Source organism: Dendronephthya gigantea, unplaced genomic scaffold (genome assembly GCF_004324835.1).
Source record: "Dendronephthya gigantea isolate DGI-Jeju-01 unplaced genomic scaffold, DenGig_1.0 000001F, whole genome shotgun sequence".
Lineage (NCBI taxonomy): Eukaryota > Metazoa > Cnidaria > Anthozoa > Malacalcyonacea > Nephtheidae > Dendronephthya > Dendronephthya gigantea.
The window spans coordinates 3057190-3077771 of record NW_021163011.1 but is presented as its reverse complement, the minus strand read 5'-3'; the positions used below and the strand labels follow the sequence as shown (position 1 = coordinate 3077771).

General features: G+C 37.0%; 1 protein-coding gene across 1 annotated transcript; it reads right to left on the bottom strand.

The window, feature by feature from the left end:
• Nucleotides 1–9035: 9035 nt before the first annotated feature.
• Nucleotides 9036–18472, bottom strand: LOC114529930 (aristaless-related homeobox protein-like). The gene is made up of 3 exons (XM_028551500.1): nt 18016–18472; nt 11987–12267; nt 9036–10384 (listed from the first exon to the last, which is right to left on the bottom strand). The coding sequence occupies exons 1-3, from the start codon at nt 18215–18217 to the stop codon at nt 9851–9853; spliced, it is 1017 nt and encodes a 338-aa protein (XP_028407301.1). The 5' UTR covers nt 18218–18472; the 3' UTR covers nt 9036–9850.
• Nucleotides 18473–20582: the final 2110 nt, after the last annotated feature.

Below are 20582 nucleotides of genomic sequence, written 5' to 3'. Positions count from 1 at the left end.
CTCATATATCAACCGACCGCGAATGAAAACAAACACATTAGTTTGAATGAAAGAGAGAAAAAGTAATGTTAGTCTACGATAAGTGATTCTTCTTCAACATCAGCACATGAATCTGATTTTGGCGGTCGACCCTTCGTCCGAATTGGTTGGAATCCAGGATCTTTTTTTCGCATCTCTTTTTTCCATCTCCCGCGCCTGTTTTGAAACCAAGTTTTAACCGTAACGGGATTAAGCCCAAGCCTCTGCGCTATCTCAAACCTCTCTGCCGTCTCCAAGTATTTCTTCTTTTTAAAGTTGGCTTCGAGCTCATTCACTTGTTCTTGGGTAAAAATTGTTCGACTTCTCGCGCAGTGATGATACCTCTCATAGAAGCGTTCCTTCTGCGTAGGCAGAACAAAAAACGAGAGCATTTTTGGCGGTATGGTTCGCAGCCCTTTTTCGGACGATTTAGACTCGTCGATATTGCCTGGAAAATAAGAGTGTGACATTTCAAACCTGTTGAACTGATAGAGGTGATATGCCCGTGAGGTGACGCGGTAGGTTTTTTTCTTGACTGAGGTCTGGTCTGCAGCTCTGCGCATACTCAAGGCCGTAGCCTGCCTGTCAATTCAACCGCGGTATGCAAACTTTTTTTTCAATCATTCGCTGAAAGGGAGTGAAATTTACTGCCTTAGAAATTCATTGATTTCACAGTCAATGAACACCAAAAGATTAGCATAGTGTGCGCTACTGCGCATACGTGATGACAGCTCTGAGATTCTCGGAATTTTAAAACAAAGGTTTACAGAAATAGCATGAAAGATTCTTCAAGTAGATTTTATGTTGCAAATCAAACTATTATAGGACATTGTCTCGTAACTCACTGCTTTTTGCGTGACTCTGTGGCAGGCTATGATTGGTGCTTACGGGCAACACAATTTCAAATCGCTCACTGATGTAATATGGTGTAATCACCGGAAACTAGAAATTATGAGCAATGTCTGGCTACTTCAAACAGCTAAATCCCGAACTTGACTTTATTATCTTGTCAAAACAATATTTAGCTGATTATGTCTTCGTTCTCCTTGACTCGTATTGTGTAACAGCTAGGCTAACAACACATTTGAGTAAAAAAATGCAACTTAATGAAAACAGTCTTTACATTCACGGCATTGGAAAATCTTGGATATTTCAAACACGTATAAAGTTACAGGGCGGTATTACAATACGTTACAATACCGTACTATCGTGACGGGAAAAATATCGTCGGTAGAAGCAGGTGAATTTTTTTATATTTCTTGAAATATCGCATCGCGGATACCTCTGACAAGTGTGGGAAAGGTAGTAGCGCCCCTGATCCCAACACCTGCATAGGCAAACTATGGCGTGGAGATGCACGCAACAGTGTGGCCTTCCCCTCCCCAAACTATCGATGCCTCCTACGCCGTTGAAGAGTGATTTAATTGAGACAAATGCAATATATACATATTCCTTATTCGGAATGATTTTATTGTGACAAGCATGCATTGAGTATTTGCAAAGCGGAGATAAAATTTATTTAATCGTAATCAGTACAGTCCCATGTGAAAATCTTAAATTCCCGATTATATTATGAATTAATATATACGATCTATATAAATTGTGTGAAAGGATCGCTCATTGCACTCTTATGTTACAATATACCCCCAGAGTACAGACCTTAAACCAACGAAAACCTGTCAATTGTGAAAGGCCAAGCCTTGATTTTTTTAGATTTTTGACGGATAGTATAGATTTCAGCGTCGGCGGTTTTTCCGACCGCCGGTTTATTGTGCCGTTAACTGCACTTCAAGGAAGTGATTTATTAACTAATTGCAGTAAACCTTTTCGGTGAAAAAAGTCTTCTGTCACCCTTGCACCTGCAGGTAAAACGCAAAAGGGGTTGCTGCACCTATATACTTCCCCTTATACAGCTTAATATACACGGATATATTTTCTAAATGGTTCTGATTCAATTAGGGGCGGAACCTTGGCCCTTTTACCAACCCTTGACAACTTTCTAAACGTCTGTTTATAGAAACTGGGAATTTTCAGGATGTATACCGTAATCATTAGACGACATAAATATGTTTCTTAAAATGCAGTGGCGTAACCTGTGGAGGAGAAACAATGGGTCACTCCCACAATTTCTCTCAATACAGCTGTTGTACAGTCTATATAAAAATCCGCATAAAATTTCCGGCTGGTAGTGCATGACCCATGGAGTGTAATTTCGTCCACTATATGTAAATCAAAATGACGCAATTTTCTACTCCAAAGATGCAAGATATCCGCAATTGCATGTGTATTATTTGGATAGCCTTGATATTATTTGGCATACGACGAACAATTCTGAACCATTTATCATATATGCAGTATATAGAAATTCAACGCTTGTTGTTACCAAGGGACCTAAATCAAATATTTACTGGTTTTGCCTCTCAGGGTTTTCAAGTAGAGTAAATTTGATTTTGCATGAAAATAATGCGAATGGATGGAAGGAGTATATATATTATCATTACGTCTCGTCTTCCTAATCTAAAGCCGGGAAATTAAATTATACGAAATAGCTGAATAACAACTGTTTAAAATTTTTATTTTGAACCGAAAGCGTATAGTTATATATCCCATTTTTTTCAGTATGAATTCTTTTCATCAAAGTTCATTTGTCATGCATATGTTTTGCCGCAAGGAAGAACGTAAGAACTTCTAGCCTTCCTGGAGTAAACTGGAGAGGTGCCTTGTTTTCAACAAGATCTCGGAAGCGGAAAAGAAAAAATATGGGTGCTCAATCAGTCCCATGTGTTCATTAATGTTCAACAAACTATCAAGGGCACAAAAGCCTGTAGCTATATAGGCATACAGAGAACAACGAAAATCTCAGATCTATAACGTTGACCTACCAAAAAAGCATCACAAATGATAGTATTGTCATCATATCTCATCAACATGGGCAATGGCGTAGCCAGAACGATAATTGGGGGGGGGCATATTCATATATTCGTGATACACAGGTTTAATTTCTTTTCAAATCAATTGTCTTACAGTCTGTTAACATGAATATATGAATATGGCCTCCCCCCCCCCAATTATCGATGCTGGCTACTCCCATGTTACATGGGAAACTTGGGATTTCTCTTTTGCATCAAAATCCCTGTTTCTTTTGTTTATTAAAAAGTATGTGTTTACCAAAAACTGATCATAACTCAGTTACTAAATCATGCATAAACGTGCGCTTTACTTCCCAATCATCCTCCGTCTCGAAATTAACGTATACGTTACGGAAAAAAAATTTATCCAATAAATAGCATGAGAGGTATACGCTTTCAAAATAGCCCTGTTTTTGCTGGCATTTAAATAAGAATCAATGCATGTACGCGTGAATGTGCGCGTTGATATTCTAATGCTAATGTCAGACACTATGCATTTGAAGACGTGTGGAAACAATAACATTGGAATGGATCCAAATTTTGGAATTTTGTTTCCTGAATTTGGAAAACAAGACCGGGGCTGAAATAATCATGACGCACGCGAGGTTTAAAGTTTATAGTAAACTTTCCACACAGCCTAATTGTAATGTGTTGTCTACACGCAAGTTACAAAGTGATAACTATCAAAAATGCCCCTTTTTATAGTCTACTTACTTTCTTTGCCTTAAAAGTAAAGTATAAGTTTTGTACTAACAAGAGGTATCAGGGGATATACATGTGATTTGTATGCATCAAATAACTAATAAAAAGGACGATTACTGTGTAGTTACGATGTGACTTGTTTTACGCGCAACTATATATAAATACTATATAAATACTCGAAAGAGTGAAAATAGTATTACTGCTATACCTGTTGCTTGCGGCATAGTCGGCGAGGTTGAATCTTTGGTGGCCAGAATGTCTTTAACGAAGAATGATTTCATTTTCGTCTGATTTAACGAAGAAGAGGCACATGGAAGTGATTGATTCTCAAAAATTGGTGGCACTCGTTGAGGAAATAACAAAGGTTGACATGGAAACGGATTGGCGCAATAACTTGACAAAAACCAAGGGAAGGTTGGTAAACAATTGCTCATTGACGGTGCAAGTGGCTCTGGTTGTGTAGAGCTTGATGCCATTGGAAACACGTAGTTTGTTTCATCACATGTATTCATGCCTAACTTGTGGCTGTAAATATCCATCACAACTCAGGTGTGAAAGCTTTTAATGTTCCTACGGAATAAGTGTCGCATAACGCACAAATTACGTTTATGTAAACAATTTTTGATCGTAATACTTTGACAGAATGAGTCATTGCTCCACTTCTTTATCTACGCACCTGAAATGGCTTTCCACAGGCAAGTGATAAAATCTAAATCTAGCGCCTTGGTGGTCTGAAACTAGATCTATAAACAACAAATATGTTCATCAAACGTCCGATTGAGTTATCATCGCGCTTCAACGATTTTGCTTCAGTTGCATGTTTTATATTATAACGTAAACAGTTAACAGTCGTTTATCAGCGTAAAATATATTTCGCCCTGCAACCAAGACTTTCTAATGTAAACTTGCCTTTCGTAAAAGAAATACCAGACAGCTCCTGCGATAAGTATTTTAACTACAAATTTATACTCTGTATGTTCCTTTCAGAATCGAGACATGCATACAGTTTATTAGAGAGCTTGTTTGAACTTTGAAGAGAGGGTTGGGGGGGATCTGTTAGACACGCCCCAATCAGCCTGCCTGCGATAACAGAGCCTGCGTGCCACTAAACTGCCGTCGTGGACGGAAAATTATTTTATAGGGAAAAAAACCAGTAAGCCACTCAGTCATGGTGAAATTTAGCCTGGCTGCAAAATAAGGAAAGAAACAGAACGATCAGTTAAGCGAAGTAGTACAATTTTTTTTAAAAATTTTTTTTAAAAATTTACAAATATTCAGATATGTTTAGCTGCATATTATAAAAATCATGTCGCTATGACCCATCCAGGCTTTTCGATCGAACTACTTGTAATTGGGAAAGGTGAAACGTACCTTAATCCAGGCGCTTACGGAGGAACGAATTATGATTGCACTCTATAATGTAGGCACTAGGCAGTAAGCTCTATATTACCTATAGCCGAGGAAAACGCCTTACTGGATTGAAATTCTCCTTGCCGTTAGGCAACATGAATATGGTTATATGGACCTGTCCCTTAGCGGTATCCGTATGAACTAAATAATTTAATAGGTAAATTGAAGACAAAAATTGGTGTGTTCAAATTTGACGTTTTCTGTGTTTTCTCATGCATTTGTCCCAGTCATGTATTTTGGCAAGCTCGCACCCAGAATTGGCATTTTGACAAAATGAGGCGTTATCGTTGATTCACCTTGTTAGGCACACAGCTGTTGTAACACTGCAAAGTACTAAAATGAAACCCAATTAAGTACCAACACGTGATGAAATTGGGCAGAAATGGTATCGTCGGGAAATTCCGCTAAAATTATAATAAAGCCGGATTTCCAGTTCCTTGCAAAAACCCACTCGCTACGAGTGCTCAACTTAAAGCTAGCATTTTCATTGGAAGAACACCCTCGCAGCGAACTTGCGAGTTCGCCATTGGGAGGACAGGAAATCCGCCTTTAAGATAAGACTTGAATATTCTCGGATCGTATTCTTCGTATAATCGTATGATTCACACAAAATAACTATCGTTTCTCCTCTGTTACACAATTTATAAAATAGTAAGATATGGTAATGCTATATGCGTAGTGTACAGTTATATTGTCGATATTACTATTTGTCATCCATCTCTCGTACCAGCTGTAAAAACACAATGATGTCGCCTATGTCCACATAATAAATTATCGGATTATCCCTGGTGACAGGATATTTTGCACAGTACTTCATAATAAGACAATCAAACGATTAACGAATACTTTAGGTTGTGCATTAGCATGGGCGTTTAACCAAACAACCGTTTAGCAGATAAAATATCTTATTGTTGTAACCTCATTGCATTTATTGTTTGCATGAAAATGATACAATAATGTCAACACCACAAACTGCAAGGTTTGGCTGCATTTCACGATGAACTCAGGCTTTGAGTATTGTGCACTTCTATTGCACTTCTTAAACTTTTAAATTACATTCAGTCTACTTATACCTTTGATTAATTATTATTCCTTTCGTTACCTTGCGTCATAGCAAATTTAAAACACTGTTTTCACTTGCAGCGGGGGTGAAGATTAAAGGGTCAGACGTGCATGAACACCACTTCTTGGGGCTCTCTTCCAATTTGAGTTTTTTTAGTTTTCTCCAACGAGCGTTTCTTCCAGCTAAAACAATGAATTTAGCTCCTAACACATGCATTTCACGTTCAACTGAAAACGACGACGAGAAACAAGAATGCAGCGTAGCTCCCTGCGATCTTGTTTTACAACACTGTTTCACACCTGATGACCTGAAAATGAAAGGCAAGCATTTTCATGCTTGATATTGGGGTATCTTACAAATAGTCGTAAGGAGATTAGCCTTTAACCCTTGATGGTGATATTATTTTATAATGTACAAGTTCACACGAGGACAGCTATGTCTAACCACAATAAGAGGCAAAGTAATCGGATAATCATGGATATAAAGCGCATTAATTACATACGATCAAATTTGAGAGGGATGAGGCATATGAACTCAAGGAGTTGATCATCTATAGAGTGTTTTTAGTGTCAAACGTGTTATATAAAATTCCCGCGCGACTCAGCCAACCACACTCGCAGGTTGTCAGCATACCAGCACAACCCCCGTTTATGTAAGGTCACGCAAATTTGATCGCAAGGGTCTGCACTAACAGCACTATCTACACTTAAAGCGTACGTTGACAATTAAAAAGTACTTCAACCTATTTCGTAGCGCAACAATGTTGAAATCCCAATAACAGATTTGCTTTATTGATTTATAGTTTCGTTGCTAAAAGATTTCGGTCATTTCAGTTCTTCATTTCGCTATCTTGGATATGCAACCTATCGTAGAATATGACATGCCATTTTTGCTGAGCTTTTCCCCGTCTTATACTGATAAATTCCAATTTCTAATTATAGTCAAAATATTTTAAGAACTAAGCAAGATTAAAAATGCCTTCATTGATATATAATTTTCGAAGTGATTTTTTATTGCCAATTTACTTTCTCGCGACTGCCCCAAATTTTAGACCCGTAACTCCATCTAAAAATTGCGGAGACGAACTTATCTGAAAATGAATAATGTTATATCAGCTAGATCAATGTATTATGTTCAGTCATAAAAGAGCGAATGTGACTACCTTTGTGGCCTTTGTTCCCTCGGGGCTATATACGAATATATTTATGAATATTATAAGTGTGCCTTTTTTATACATCCTGTTGGGCACAGGGGGATTGTCAAATCAAGCTAATTTGAATAGAAAAGTGTCCGTTTTACACTTATCATGTAAACAGGGTGGTTCTTACCCAGATATTTATACAGATCACCTATTCATATGCAGATTTACTATCGTAATTTATGCGCATAAACCTATTTCTGTAGACGGTACTTTTTATTTCGAAGGGCATTTTAGAATGGTAGCTAATAAAATTTTACTGTCTGTCGACAGGTTTTGATCGACCCTAAACGCGAACTAAGTTGTGAACAATACATCACACCAAAATACCTAACGAACGTCGTTAGAACATGTGGGAAGGATATCCATACTTAAAAGAAGATCGATCCACAAACAAAACGATTGTAAGTAAGCCAATTTTGTTATAAGATTTCGCATGGTCGGTCCTAGTACGCACTATTCATGATCGTTTGCCAATTTCGATTACAACAGTTAGTTTTACAGACATCGCAATTTTGAACCAACGGGCTCCTGGAGCCTCAAGGCCTTGCCTGACGGATAGCATAGGCTGCGGCCTGCAGTATCTAGCTTTATTGGATATACCTTGAAAATCTTGAAGATCATATCATGAAAATTAAAGCTGGTTTTCATATAACATAGTTCATCAATCGTCATAGTTCGTTCAAATGACGTAATTTGTCGTAATTCGGAAGACATTTGTCGGATTTCGCATAACAGCGCGTTACCACGAATTATGTTATATGAAAACCAGCCTTCACATCGTCAGCTTGGGTCATATATCCAAGCTAACTCTGTCGAGTTGAAACCGAATTCACATGCACCAAGAACGACATCGGTCATGAAAAGCGTGCATTTGCGAACAAAGCTTTAGGTTTAATTCGGTACAGAAATTTGCATTTTCGAATATAACTCTTTTCTTTTACGTTGTAAATTTTCACTGCAATAATGCTATACCACGATCCAATTCTGTCGAATTCAATTCATTCCGGGTGGATGTTTTATAGTTCTTTGCGCGTGTAATGTATATTGCCGGGCTTTATCAATAATCAACAGCCTACAACTGAACTGGATCCGACAAAATCGGATGGGGTAAACAGACCTTGACAATGGCGTATTGTGGCAAAATGCCGGATACATGCTGGATGTTCAAAAAACCAGTCAAAAACTGAAAAAATAACTCCATCAATACTCTGCTAAAGCCTCGCTCACTGAGTGCACTGGAAATACCCCTCCACAAGATCATGCAAGGGGCTAGAATGCTCTTTCAGCAGAAAACTCTTTTCCCATTGACGTACGGTATATCCAATTTACTGGTGTTCTGGCTGGGAAGCTATAGGGTTTGGCCCGGCCACCCGAATTAGAATATTCCTTGTATCTATCTCAACTATTGAATAAGTCCTCCATTAAATATTAACCTGCTTTGAATCATTCAAAGCCGAAATTTACCCGGAAAGTACCAGTCTACTCGCAGTTTTTTTTAACTCATTAAACTAGAACAACGCATAATTCAAGGGAGGTAGGTGGATACATACCATAAAGGCGATTCGACGCTTTGCGTGGCAACATGAATATGGTTATATGGACCTGTCTCCTATTTCGAACCCAGTGTCAGTGTGCGCGTATTCACTGGCTACTGGCAAAGAAAGCCGCAAAGGCTATGAATTTCCTCGTGTCATTGACCACCATTAACCACTGGTTTAATCACAATGGTGTTGATTTATTTCTAGCAGTATTTTCTTACTACTACTATCTTAATTTTACTGTTTATTTACTGTTTATTTACAAAATAAGTTAAACTTGTATAGTATTTACATAGACAGTAATGCAGCATTACGTGCTCTTTATGGATATACAAGTCTGTCCAGACTTCCATTTGGTGGGCTTGCTAAGGTAAAATGAAAGTGTGTTTTGAAAAAATTCTCACACCCAGCATGAGATTAAGTATTTCGATATTATGCAAGGAAAATTAACATTTACTGATGTATTTGTTTACCATCTAATCACAAGTAGACGTCCGCCGGATGTCATCTCAAAAGGTACCAACTATATTTACTTTGGAGAGAGGGTTGGAAGAGATTGCGAGGGGGCACCAAAAACCATTGAAATTATTTTGAGTGCCACTAATATATATAAAAGTATTAAAGGACGCCGATCACAAGAACCAGTATCAAGGCATGAACCAGTACCAAAGCATTATAGTACAAATCATTTGGTAAATTTTAAAATTCCAATAACCAGGACTGTGAAAGTGCAACATTACGTTTCTAAATATGTAATTTGATTGGTGCACACTCTTACTGGAGCTCAGGTCTCCTTCTGAATGATGGCATCAATGTTGGGGAAGTGAGGACTTACATAAGGAGGAGCATGAATAATTTGATAGGAGATTAAAAAAAAGGTTATTAGAAACGGAAAGGGTTTAAAAGGTGTCTCTTCCAACCACCTCCCCGGCTTTCATAATTGATGACAGGTCCCTGAGATTACGAATTAGGTTTACTAATACATGAGTAAAACTGAATATATTTATAATTATGCAACATGCGTTTGTCGTTCTCTGTCTTCGAACTCGGTTTTAATCTTCAAATTGCTCAGTTCGTACTCCTTTGCTTTAGTACGTAATGTTACAATGCTTGTTCTGCGTTGTTCCTCTCCGGGGAATTCATCTCGATTTCCAGCTGGGTGTCTCTTGGTATCGTAGGGTATCGGGGACAATTGTGGTGTTAAAGTGATTTGCGGTGAAATAACGTGTTGTCTATGGACTCCATTACACGAGCAATGATGCATTGACGTACCCAAAGGTCCCAAACTGCTGTTGGTTGAACATTCATATCGTGCTAAATACCCCCGAATGTCCATAGTGCTATGTAGATCTGGGTATAAAGAAGGATTGACACAGGGATCCTGTTGGTGATAATATGCTACAGCACTTGAGGGGTAGGGGTATGCAGCTGGGGATGGAAATGGATATCGATCAAATCCTGTACAGAATATATGAGGAGCAAATCCAAATGTCCTCATCTTTTCACGTTTTCGCCATTTAGCTCGTCTGTTCTGAAACCAAACCTGAAATAAAAATTCTCTTTTTAATAAATTATCCAAATCGCTACCACTCCCTGTTATCACACCCCTCACTACTAATACCAGAGATGTTAAATACAATACATTTGAATATTTTTGTTGTGAAGTAAACATCACTGCTGCCTTCCTAACAAAAAATATTCTGTATGAGTGTGTGCCCGTACAATTCATAAAACCATAACTTTCATGTTGGTGATTTGTGATGTCGCCTGACAGTTCAAATGGCTAACCATCTATTCTACACACAGTAATAATTATAGACTATAAGCAGTATAAACTGGTGTCTGAAAAGTGTACAGTTCCAGTACAAGCCATGCACAGTGATAGCATTGTTTTCCGGCGGAACTTTTTCATTTTGGCCAGAGTGTTCCTCTTCAATATAGTGGGCGGTTCGTCTCAGTATTACGGCAGGTTAAGCACCAAGACATCAAGATCTCTTAACCGACTATAATTGTAAATAAATTTGCCGATATAATCCAATTTAATCAAAAGACTCGCAGTCTGCCTCTCCGGCACAACAATCAAGTCGGGGTAGCAAGAAAATAAAGAGTGGAGATGACGTATCTATGAGTAATTTCACCCAAACTCTTGGTTTCTTTCAATGGTTAGCAAAATTATCACATTCATTCTATGCATAGGTCTTATATTCCGTCGTTTGTTTTTCAAATTGCAACTCCTAATAAATTCATGCTTACGTATTCATAAGAACGATCGAGGTATTTGAAATGAATTCTAATTGATCAGATTATAGGCTTTATATTGTCGATATTTTATTACTTATTAGCGTGAGGTGAACAATTTAATTAAATAATTTAAATTTTATGTTTTTAGAGATATTGTCTCGTCATTTTGTCTCCAAGGTAAACGTGTTCGATGAATTAACTAAATGCATGCCCTGCTGTCAGCATTTGCCACATACTACGTTGTCAGTTATTACAATATAGTCATCTCTGTTTTTCTACGAAAAACGACCCGTACGCAATGTAAAAGCTCTGAAATTTCTCATTTAACCCTATATATAATGCCTATTAATATGGCATACCGGTTATCTCCTCAATATGATGTTGCCCTTCTGGTGGAGTCATCACTTTTCCCATTATAGCGATAAGCGAATGTTTTTTAAAACTGATAAATCAAACGTGCATAGCAGGAAATCAGAAATTACACGCGAAGGGCCTATAGACTTATAGCACTGGGTACGTGTATTCCGGCAAAAAGCAGAAGTAAATTTATTATGCAATAAGAGTAAATCGTTTTCACTCTTGTCCAGACTATACAGCCGGACAAAAACGGTGCAATTGAAAATGCATCTTAAGTCTTGAATGATTCATCAATATTTTTAATGATTTTGATGCTTTCGTTAATAGCGTCAGGATTTTCGTTAATAAGCATGCTCTTGTGTATTTAACTTCCTCGTGCTGCATGTGAGTGAAAAAATTATTTCGCCCTCTCTCGTTTGGACAAGATAAAGCCATTAGCCATATATGGCTAGATTCACTCTGGCGAGATGTAGTATTTAATAAACTAAAGGTATTTATAGGTATAATGACTGGCAGTGTGATTGTGCTTTTATTTGTCTGGTTATACCTGTACTCTGGCCTCCGTCAGGCCAATTTTCGCAGCCAAGTCTTCGCGGGCAAAGACATCAGGATATGGTGCTTTGTCGAATGCCTTTTCAAGCTCTTCCAATTGATACGAACTAAATGTTGTCCTGTATCGCGTTTTCTTTTTCTTTGAACCATTTACTCCGTTAAGACTTGCTGACGCGTCATTTGTCGATTCATTGTCCTCCGTATCATTCTCGCTGGAAACTTCAGCATCCCCGTTCATGATTTCCTCCTCATCAACAGTTGCACTCTCATTACCGTCTGTAAATTGCATAGAGTATTTCAGTAATCAGTTTGTGCATGAATGCGGAACCAGAAGAGTATAGTAAACATGATTTAATATCACCAGGAATGATTTATTACGCAATGAAAATTTTTAATATCGTTTTCCGTTTCGCAAAACGTCGCCGTCAATCCGTCATTATTATCTTAAAAGAAGTGATAAATTAAAAATTAAATGCAAAATTGAGAAATTAATTTATTATTTCTGGTCAGAGTAAAAGAGCCCCGCTTCTCATGTCTCTACACTCCCCCTGGGGACTATACCTCCCCACATTATCAAAAAATCGTTCCATATGTATGCATGCATATATATCAGCTAGTGGAGTAGAATACACAAGCGGAAGATGAGGCAGCTATGATGCAATTTATTTAACTTAGATCTCAACATTTGCTCAGAAAGTCACTTTCATCCGACATGTAAATATAATTTATAACAGACAGATATAATTTTGAATGACAATAATGTTGCCTTTTTGTGATGTATGATTGAGATAAAATCTTCGCCTCCTACGGCATCTGAATGTAAAGCTGTTCGCATTACTTAGGACTGTGCACGTGTCTTTTTTAATCCGGTTTGTAGGAGACAAAAGGCGCTCAATTACTTAGCCAAAAATGCATCCAATTTGTTTTTGGAGGAATTACAACCTTTTATCCTTTATCAAAGAAAACAAGAGTTCTTGAAAATGGGTGACTAGTGGTTACTTCCAGGCATGACCGTGACAGATCAACTTGAGAATTGCAAAAGCAATAATTATATTCGCTACATTAAAAACTACGAGTACATTTCCACATCATATGCAAATACACACGTGCTTCGTTGTGATTTGTTGTTATTTTAGCCCAATCTGACGTATGAAATTCGAAAAATTAGAAAATGAGAAAGCCTGAGAGGTAAGATGCAGTGTCTTACGAATTTTTAAGCACATGAAATGTATTTATTAAACTTCTGAAGATATTCATATTAAAGCAATCTGGAATAATATACAACTGGTTGACGAGTCGTAATTACGTGATTAAATGCTAATTTAGTATAATTAGATATGATCCGTAGTGAACATCTGCATTGATATGCTCATTTTTAACAATATGGCATGGCCATGCACGCAAACATTAAAAAGCTACATTAGACGAAGTGAGGTCCCATATAACGCAAAAGATTCAAACTATATTTTGATGTCATTATCTTGTATAATATTGAGTGTTACTCATGCAGTTACTGTGTTAGATATACATCTGTTTTTGCATGCACGTCATAGTCAGTCTATGGTGCAATAAGCCAATAATGTATAGTGGTTCTTAGACTAGACCTACTTCACTGATCATGTATACGTTGTCAGTAAAGTCTTCTTAAGTAATCTTCGCCGGATTTTTAAACACTCGACTGGCTAAAAGATGGCGGTCAAGCCAGTGCATGTGCAGTTTTATCTTTCATGCTGCATGTTCTCCATGTTGTTCTTTAACATTTATAATTAAAAAAGTGGGGGTTAACACCAATCTTATTACGCCCTGATTCACATACCATCTTTTTTTTAAAAAATTGATATTATTTTATCTTTATATATACGCAGCCATATAATTCCAATCAATAGAAACGTCGTGATCACCAGATGGCGCTAATTAGTATAACAAACCAGCGAGTGGTCAGATAATTTTCATTTAGAATGATGGAAGGTTAGAATCATTTTCTATCCCTTTGTCCCCAAATATATTTTTCACTTTATTTATTTTTCACTTTATGATAGTATTTTTTCGGTAATATAGTGTAACTCAAAGTAAATCTTGACAAATTCCTAACGCTGCACCTAATAATTCTTGCCATTTGGATCAAATGCATATCTATAATCTAACAGCTTTTCAAGCATTTCCAAATTCATCTGACAAGGAAAAGCAGCTTTGTTTTCGATAAAACTGCGCTTATGTGCACTATATCAGCACGACATCTTTGTTTGGCGTATTAAGAAGCTGTAGTTAGTATATATAGTAAATACTTTTTGCTTTAATAGACGGATTTGGTATATTCATAAAAATCTCTTACTTCTAAAACTTCACACCCCTTAATAAATACAGCCAAAATTTGACCCACTCCGTTAACAATTCATGCATGTTGAACATGTCCATGCATGCTGCCAAACGTTTAAGTTACTCAGTGAGAAGTAGTACGCCTTACAGCCTTACAGGGTATGAAGTCTCTTAAACAAGAAATCTTCAAGTCGCAAATATCAGACTGTTAAAATGCATATTCAAGCTTATGTCCGAGGAGGATTATGATTGAAGAAATCAGGTTGAAATCATGACTATACGTTTGCTTTTCTACCATCTCAACGCTTCGCATTTCTACCATCTCAACGTTTCGACACTTCGAAAAGTTACTTCAACTTTTATTGAAATTGCCCTTAATACCGACAATACGCCCTCGATACCTTAGCCGCCCGGCATGCACAGCATATAGTTTTTTATGGGAAACAAGTCACGGGCTGCATGCTTACAGTTTTAAAAAAACACTCCCCGGCCTGCAAAAATAAAGCGAAAAGCTAATCGGACCCTGTTATACATGAACCACAGCTCACAGGTTGTCTTATTTGAGTTAACTGGAAAGTTCACTAGTCTATGTTCATAACTCGTGCCTAGGCCTCCCCCTAGCTGGTGGTCACTAAGCTAGCTCCTTCAAAGCAAACGCAACTATATAAATTACATTCTATAAACTTCCTTTAGCTTCGCTTGCCATTTTTTGTACCGAAACGTTTGTGTCGAAGTACGGCATGCAAGCATTCGTTTCAGCATTTCTAAAAATGAAAATCGCAGTTCATTTTACTATAATCAATAAAGAGCTATTTCGTATTCATGCACAAGCGTTCAGTTCGGTAATTGAATTCTCACATGAATTATAATGTCAATGATTATCAATAAAGTATTAACGCATACACCGGTTATGTCCGCTTTTCTTCATGAATTAATTAAAACGAACCACAACGCTATTAAACTCTATACCGTCAATATAATATGACATGAGTAATATATATGTAATGATAATCATATTGATGATTCGATGCATGCGTATATAACGCCAGTTCTGTATGCGAAAACCAAATTAGCTAAAGTTTGTTCCGCCACGTCAGCCGCATGTAGCTTAACTGGCCAGCCGCACTAATATATCTTTTTCAGTAAAACGGCTTCTAGATTTTAATTACATTAGCTCTCATTATAAGATTTCTAAATCTCTTAAACCAGGCGAGGGTGTATAATTAGACGTATACTTAGCTACGAGTGAAAGAAGCTTTGAACTGATAAAATAAGTTAAGCTTCTTATATAACAGACTTCTCTGAGTTTTGTTTCCTGAATGTCGTGTTATTTATCTCAATCTAGAAAATTTCATTTGAGCTGTCGCTTCACGCTTGTACATCAGCTGATTTTCAAAGATCAGAATCACCATGCACGGATTCTTTCTGAATTCTGATGTCAATATACAAAAGATTCCTACCACTTGCCTAAACTCTAAATTACCGTACAGTATAAAGTAAATGAGTCCTGATGTTGATGACAAGTGATTTACCACGGCTATATAAGCATGCATGCAGAATAATCTTTATCTTGTAGTATTCTCAAGCTTATATAAATCCAAAGCAGACTTACTTTAGCAGTTGTTAGCCTATATATCATGCATGACTGATGACTCTTTAATACTTCTGATATTTTGACTTAGCTATATATCAGTATTCAGAATTGCTGAAATCCAATGGATATAGGACATTTCATGCATGCATATGTTGATCACACTATCCGGCCTGAAGTGTTTGCACACAAAACGCTGATACGTGACAGAGCAAACGGTGGGAGTTACTATAGAATATATATGCTACAATTAGAACAACTTTACCATTTCCTATATCATAATTTCTGAGAAATGGAACTGGATGCTTTATACAATAAATTGAAAAAACCGCGCGTGCTTTATCGTTTTTTATGTGGACATGTAGCAGTACCGGTTAAATCCGGTGCTACTTTGCTGTTATAGCATGAACAATTACCGTTCACTTCTATACTGCTGTGAATTCAATGAATCTTTTATCTCGCTAGAATTAAGCTAGGAGTTTCTTCTCTACAGGGCGACTTTGATCTCTTTAATCCTGTAAGTCGCAGCAGGAAGCATGTCTTGTATATCTATAAGCAGCATATAGACTATATTCCTGCGGACGTTCTATATCATTTAAAATCATTACAAGACAAGATACTAGTTCTCTATATAATACTCAACTTGCACAACACTTGCACCCATGAAATTGTTTAACATAATACTATAATATATGGCTGGGAAATATTCCTAGATGTTGAATCTATTAGCCATGATGGCAAGATTTTCATAGCTCGTGCAACGACAAATGTCGAAAGATATATGTTCCATGCATTGCACTCCGCCAAAAATTACCACCTTTTATATTATATATATTTGTTTCATATATATTCGTTGTTTCAAGATATATTCTGTGTTTTATATGAGGTATTTTCTGACTTCAATTGGCTCCCTGTTAGATGATTTCTTCGCTTATCTACTGAATAGAGTTGGCAAAAACGTTTCGGAGGAGACTCTTTTTATTATTTAACCGTGTTTATTTCGACAAAATTATGTATTTCAGTGGTTGAAGTCTTCATGTCCTTCACATGCAGGCTTCGCTAGATTTGATCATAACATACATGCATACATGTTAATGTTAACTTGCTTTGCGCTCAAAAGAGGGGAGTATTAAGAATATTATTACTATAGGAGCAGTAAGGAGCTGGTCTTTATCCCTTACCATTATAGCCGCTAAAAATAAAAAAGCACTGTGCAAGGATCAGGTGCCGCCGGTTTAGGTGGCTCGTTGTTTTTATGCGAATAGAAATAGCTACAAAATCAAGTAAGGAAAGGTTAAAGAGGAAGAAGTTATTGCTCTGAACTGATATGTCGATTGGAAATTGGCCAAACCATTCACATTTGCTACGACCGAGGGTGAAATTGGATTTGTTCAATCACACTTAAAAATGTCAAAAAAGTCATAAAAGTAGCTATATTTCTAGAAAAGGTTAATCTTCAGTACGTTTCTAGTACCAATATAAATATATATAATTATGTAAAAATATATTTATTATAATATCAGATAATTCTTGTTTTATTCACTACCATGTATTAGCTTCCTCCCTATATATGCCTGATTTTCATCCACTATATACAGAAACTGGTCTCCAACGACAAAAACCATCTTAAAAGATACGCTGGGACTTAAAGGAACTCAGTCCGTCAGCCCTATAAGCAAAGCTTTCTCGGAGTGTTTTTTTGTTTTATATACCTCCACCAAAACCGAGTATTTTATTGTCAGGTATTAACTTGCCACCAAAGTTAAAAATACGGTACAACAATTTACGTATACAGTATGTATCAAGGCACCATATATATATCCAGTTATTTGTTGATAAATATGCTTTTTCAAGACTTTAAATATCGCTTCTGAAACTGTGTAAAAACACTAGTTGCAAACATGTAATTACGTGTATTCCATCATTTCCATGCATATACATAATAATAGAATAATTCTCATATCGCGAGACTTGTCTGTTGGATTTGATATACGTGGAACATATTCACTATATTCTATAATATACTTTTTTATTAAGGAATTATGTTATATAACTAGACTTCTCCAACACAGCTCCCTCACTATAAAGAACAAATACTGAGCTGTATATACCCTTACCTAATTGCTTCTGTGTAGTTTCTCGATCCTCTTCAGTCGCCACGGAGTGTTGATCCTGGTCTATGTCTTGGGTTGTGTCTAATTTGACTTCCTCTTTTTCTGCTACGCTTTCCAAACCAAGTATGCCACAGATACTGTGAGAAATAGGGGACTGACTGCCTTCCGCTGGTGCTCTTTTGCTGCCTTTTGCAGTGTCAGCCATTGTATACGTCGATGCTTCACGCGTTACACTGAAACTTTTGAAGATTGCGACAATATATATGTATATATAGTGAAAGACAATGATTTATCAGATGTTTAATCCAACGAGCTACAGACAAAATAGGAATACCATTAGCAGCTCAGTTATCAGCTTAAGAGTTATCTCTTCAGCGTGTATTGGAAACAAATGGACGACAACACCACAAACGTGAACCAATGAGAGTTGAAGAGGAATGATATGAGTTCTAACCTTAACTTGAAGACATTATCACAGGCGGAATGTAATTAGAACAAAGTGTAAACAGTGTAAAGCTAAACTTAGGCCCGAATAGTTTACATAACAATTCCTAAAGATACCCAATAAACACGTAATTATATTGGAATTAAAGTTTCTTGATAGGATTTGCAGTTGCACGAGGAACGAACAATCAAGGACCGAACGGGTTGCGGTTTTAGCTAAGCTCAAAATTTTATCTTCGCCCGGAGAAAGTTTTTGGTTGCTTTGGAAACTCTTTCTATAGTTCTTTTCCATCGCATCGGTTTGTCGTCCGCTGCGATGCCTTAACTATTAAAGCAAATATTGAATGAAACATGCCCAAAATATAATAATAAAATTTACACATTTACGTTGCTTTTTAATTGAATTTAATTACCGCCGTCTAAGAGGTGTCACATCATTGAAATTTAATTAGCGTAGCAATAGTTTAGCAGTGACAAAATGACGAATTATATATTTTAAAACACACACAGTAAAATGCAGTGGTTTGTACAGACGAAATTTGATTAGCCATATACAAAATGGTTTAATGTGATTCAGAAATAAATGAGATACTCATTTCAAAATGAGTTAAACTACTTATGAAACATAAATATAGGCATGTAGCGGAAATATTGATTAAATGAAATATTAAAGAAAGCTTTTGAATAATATTATAGACTTAAAAATCGATTTATTTCTCCGATAGTAGCAACGGAAAATGCAAGATAGGAAAATATTTGTTCATTAAAAGCCAAGCACTTTGTGTTTTGCGTTTGAAGTCTTTGTTAGGATGTCGTCCCGCGCCTTAGTGGAAACATTTAGGAAGAAATTAATTACGAGGTCAATTGGACGTGAAAGAGGCCGGTAATTAAATGTAAGCAGTCGGTGAATCATGGGAAAAGTCGAAGAATTAGGCTGGCAAAGGCCGAAGGAGGGGCTATTTTTTAATACAATTGTTTTAGGCCAGGAATTTCGGCTCCAGAAAACTCATTGGCCTACCGATTTACTGAATTCAGTCGCACAATATGGCTAGCATCTGTCATGGCGCCAAAATCGTTCTGAATCAAATAGATGAACAAATTCTTTGTCTTTGTTGAGAATGGTTTTAATACGTAGACTCTATTATGTTTGAACAAGCACATTGAGAAAAAAATGCCCGTTATCGTCAGATAGTAGAGCTTTTTCACAAAAAATTATGCACCTATAAAATTATGCACCTATATATATATATAAGAATAAATCAAAAAAGGCGACCGAAAATATATCACGACAATATGGCAAAATGCACAACTATACATAAATTATGAATGCATGCATGCCGCCAGGATCGCAAATCGGCCTTGTAGGACGCGTATAGACTGGCTACGCGTGGTTGAGTGAATAGTATAAGCTCTCTTTTGATGTATTTAGTTAATCTTATTAACTTTAAAGACCTTTTTCAGTCGCGGCGTGTCTGACAAATGTTTTGTTGGCGAGCAACCGTTTATTCGCGGCCGCCTTTAACTAATACGTTTATTTAATGTGAGATAATTCTTCAAAAGACACCGATGAATTGCCTTGTTGGTTCAGCATATATCGAGTCCCGAAAGGCTGAAATGAAAAATTGAAAATGAACGGCAACATTGTAAAATTTTTGGTACGAAATTCGCGTTACCCATTGGCTGTCGACTCTTCCATAACGGAACACAGTGCGCGGGGGTGCCAATTAACAGGGGTCGTATTCAATTGCCAGAACGGAGCGAAGGGCCTTTAAATATGATTCTGCGATAAAATGGCCAACGTTTGCCACATGCAACGAAGTAATAAAGCAATAATCGACATTTTGTTGTACGATAATTGCCAATGAAGGGTGAAATCTCGCTGTGTGATTTTCTAATGAAAACAGGAATCTATCGAATATCAGTGTCGTCAGCGGTCTCTTTTTAGTCTTGCCTTGAGTAAACAGTCAAACAATTGTAGATAATCCGAGTAATTATCAATAAACTTATCGGCGGTTATTCCAAAGGCTGTCGTCAAGACGCGGAAAACGAGTGTTTGAGAGGTCCTGCAACTAACTGATTGCCACATACATGAGCTATAATTTTCCCAACTTCCTAAATCCTTACCT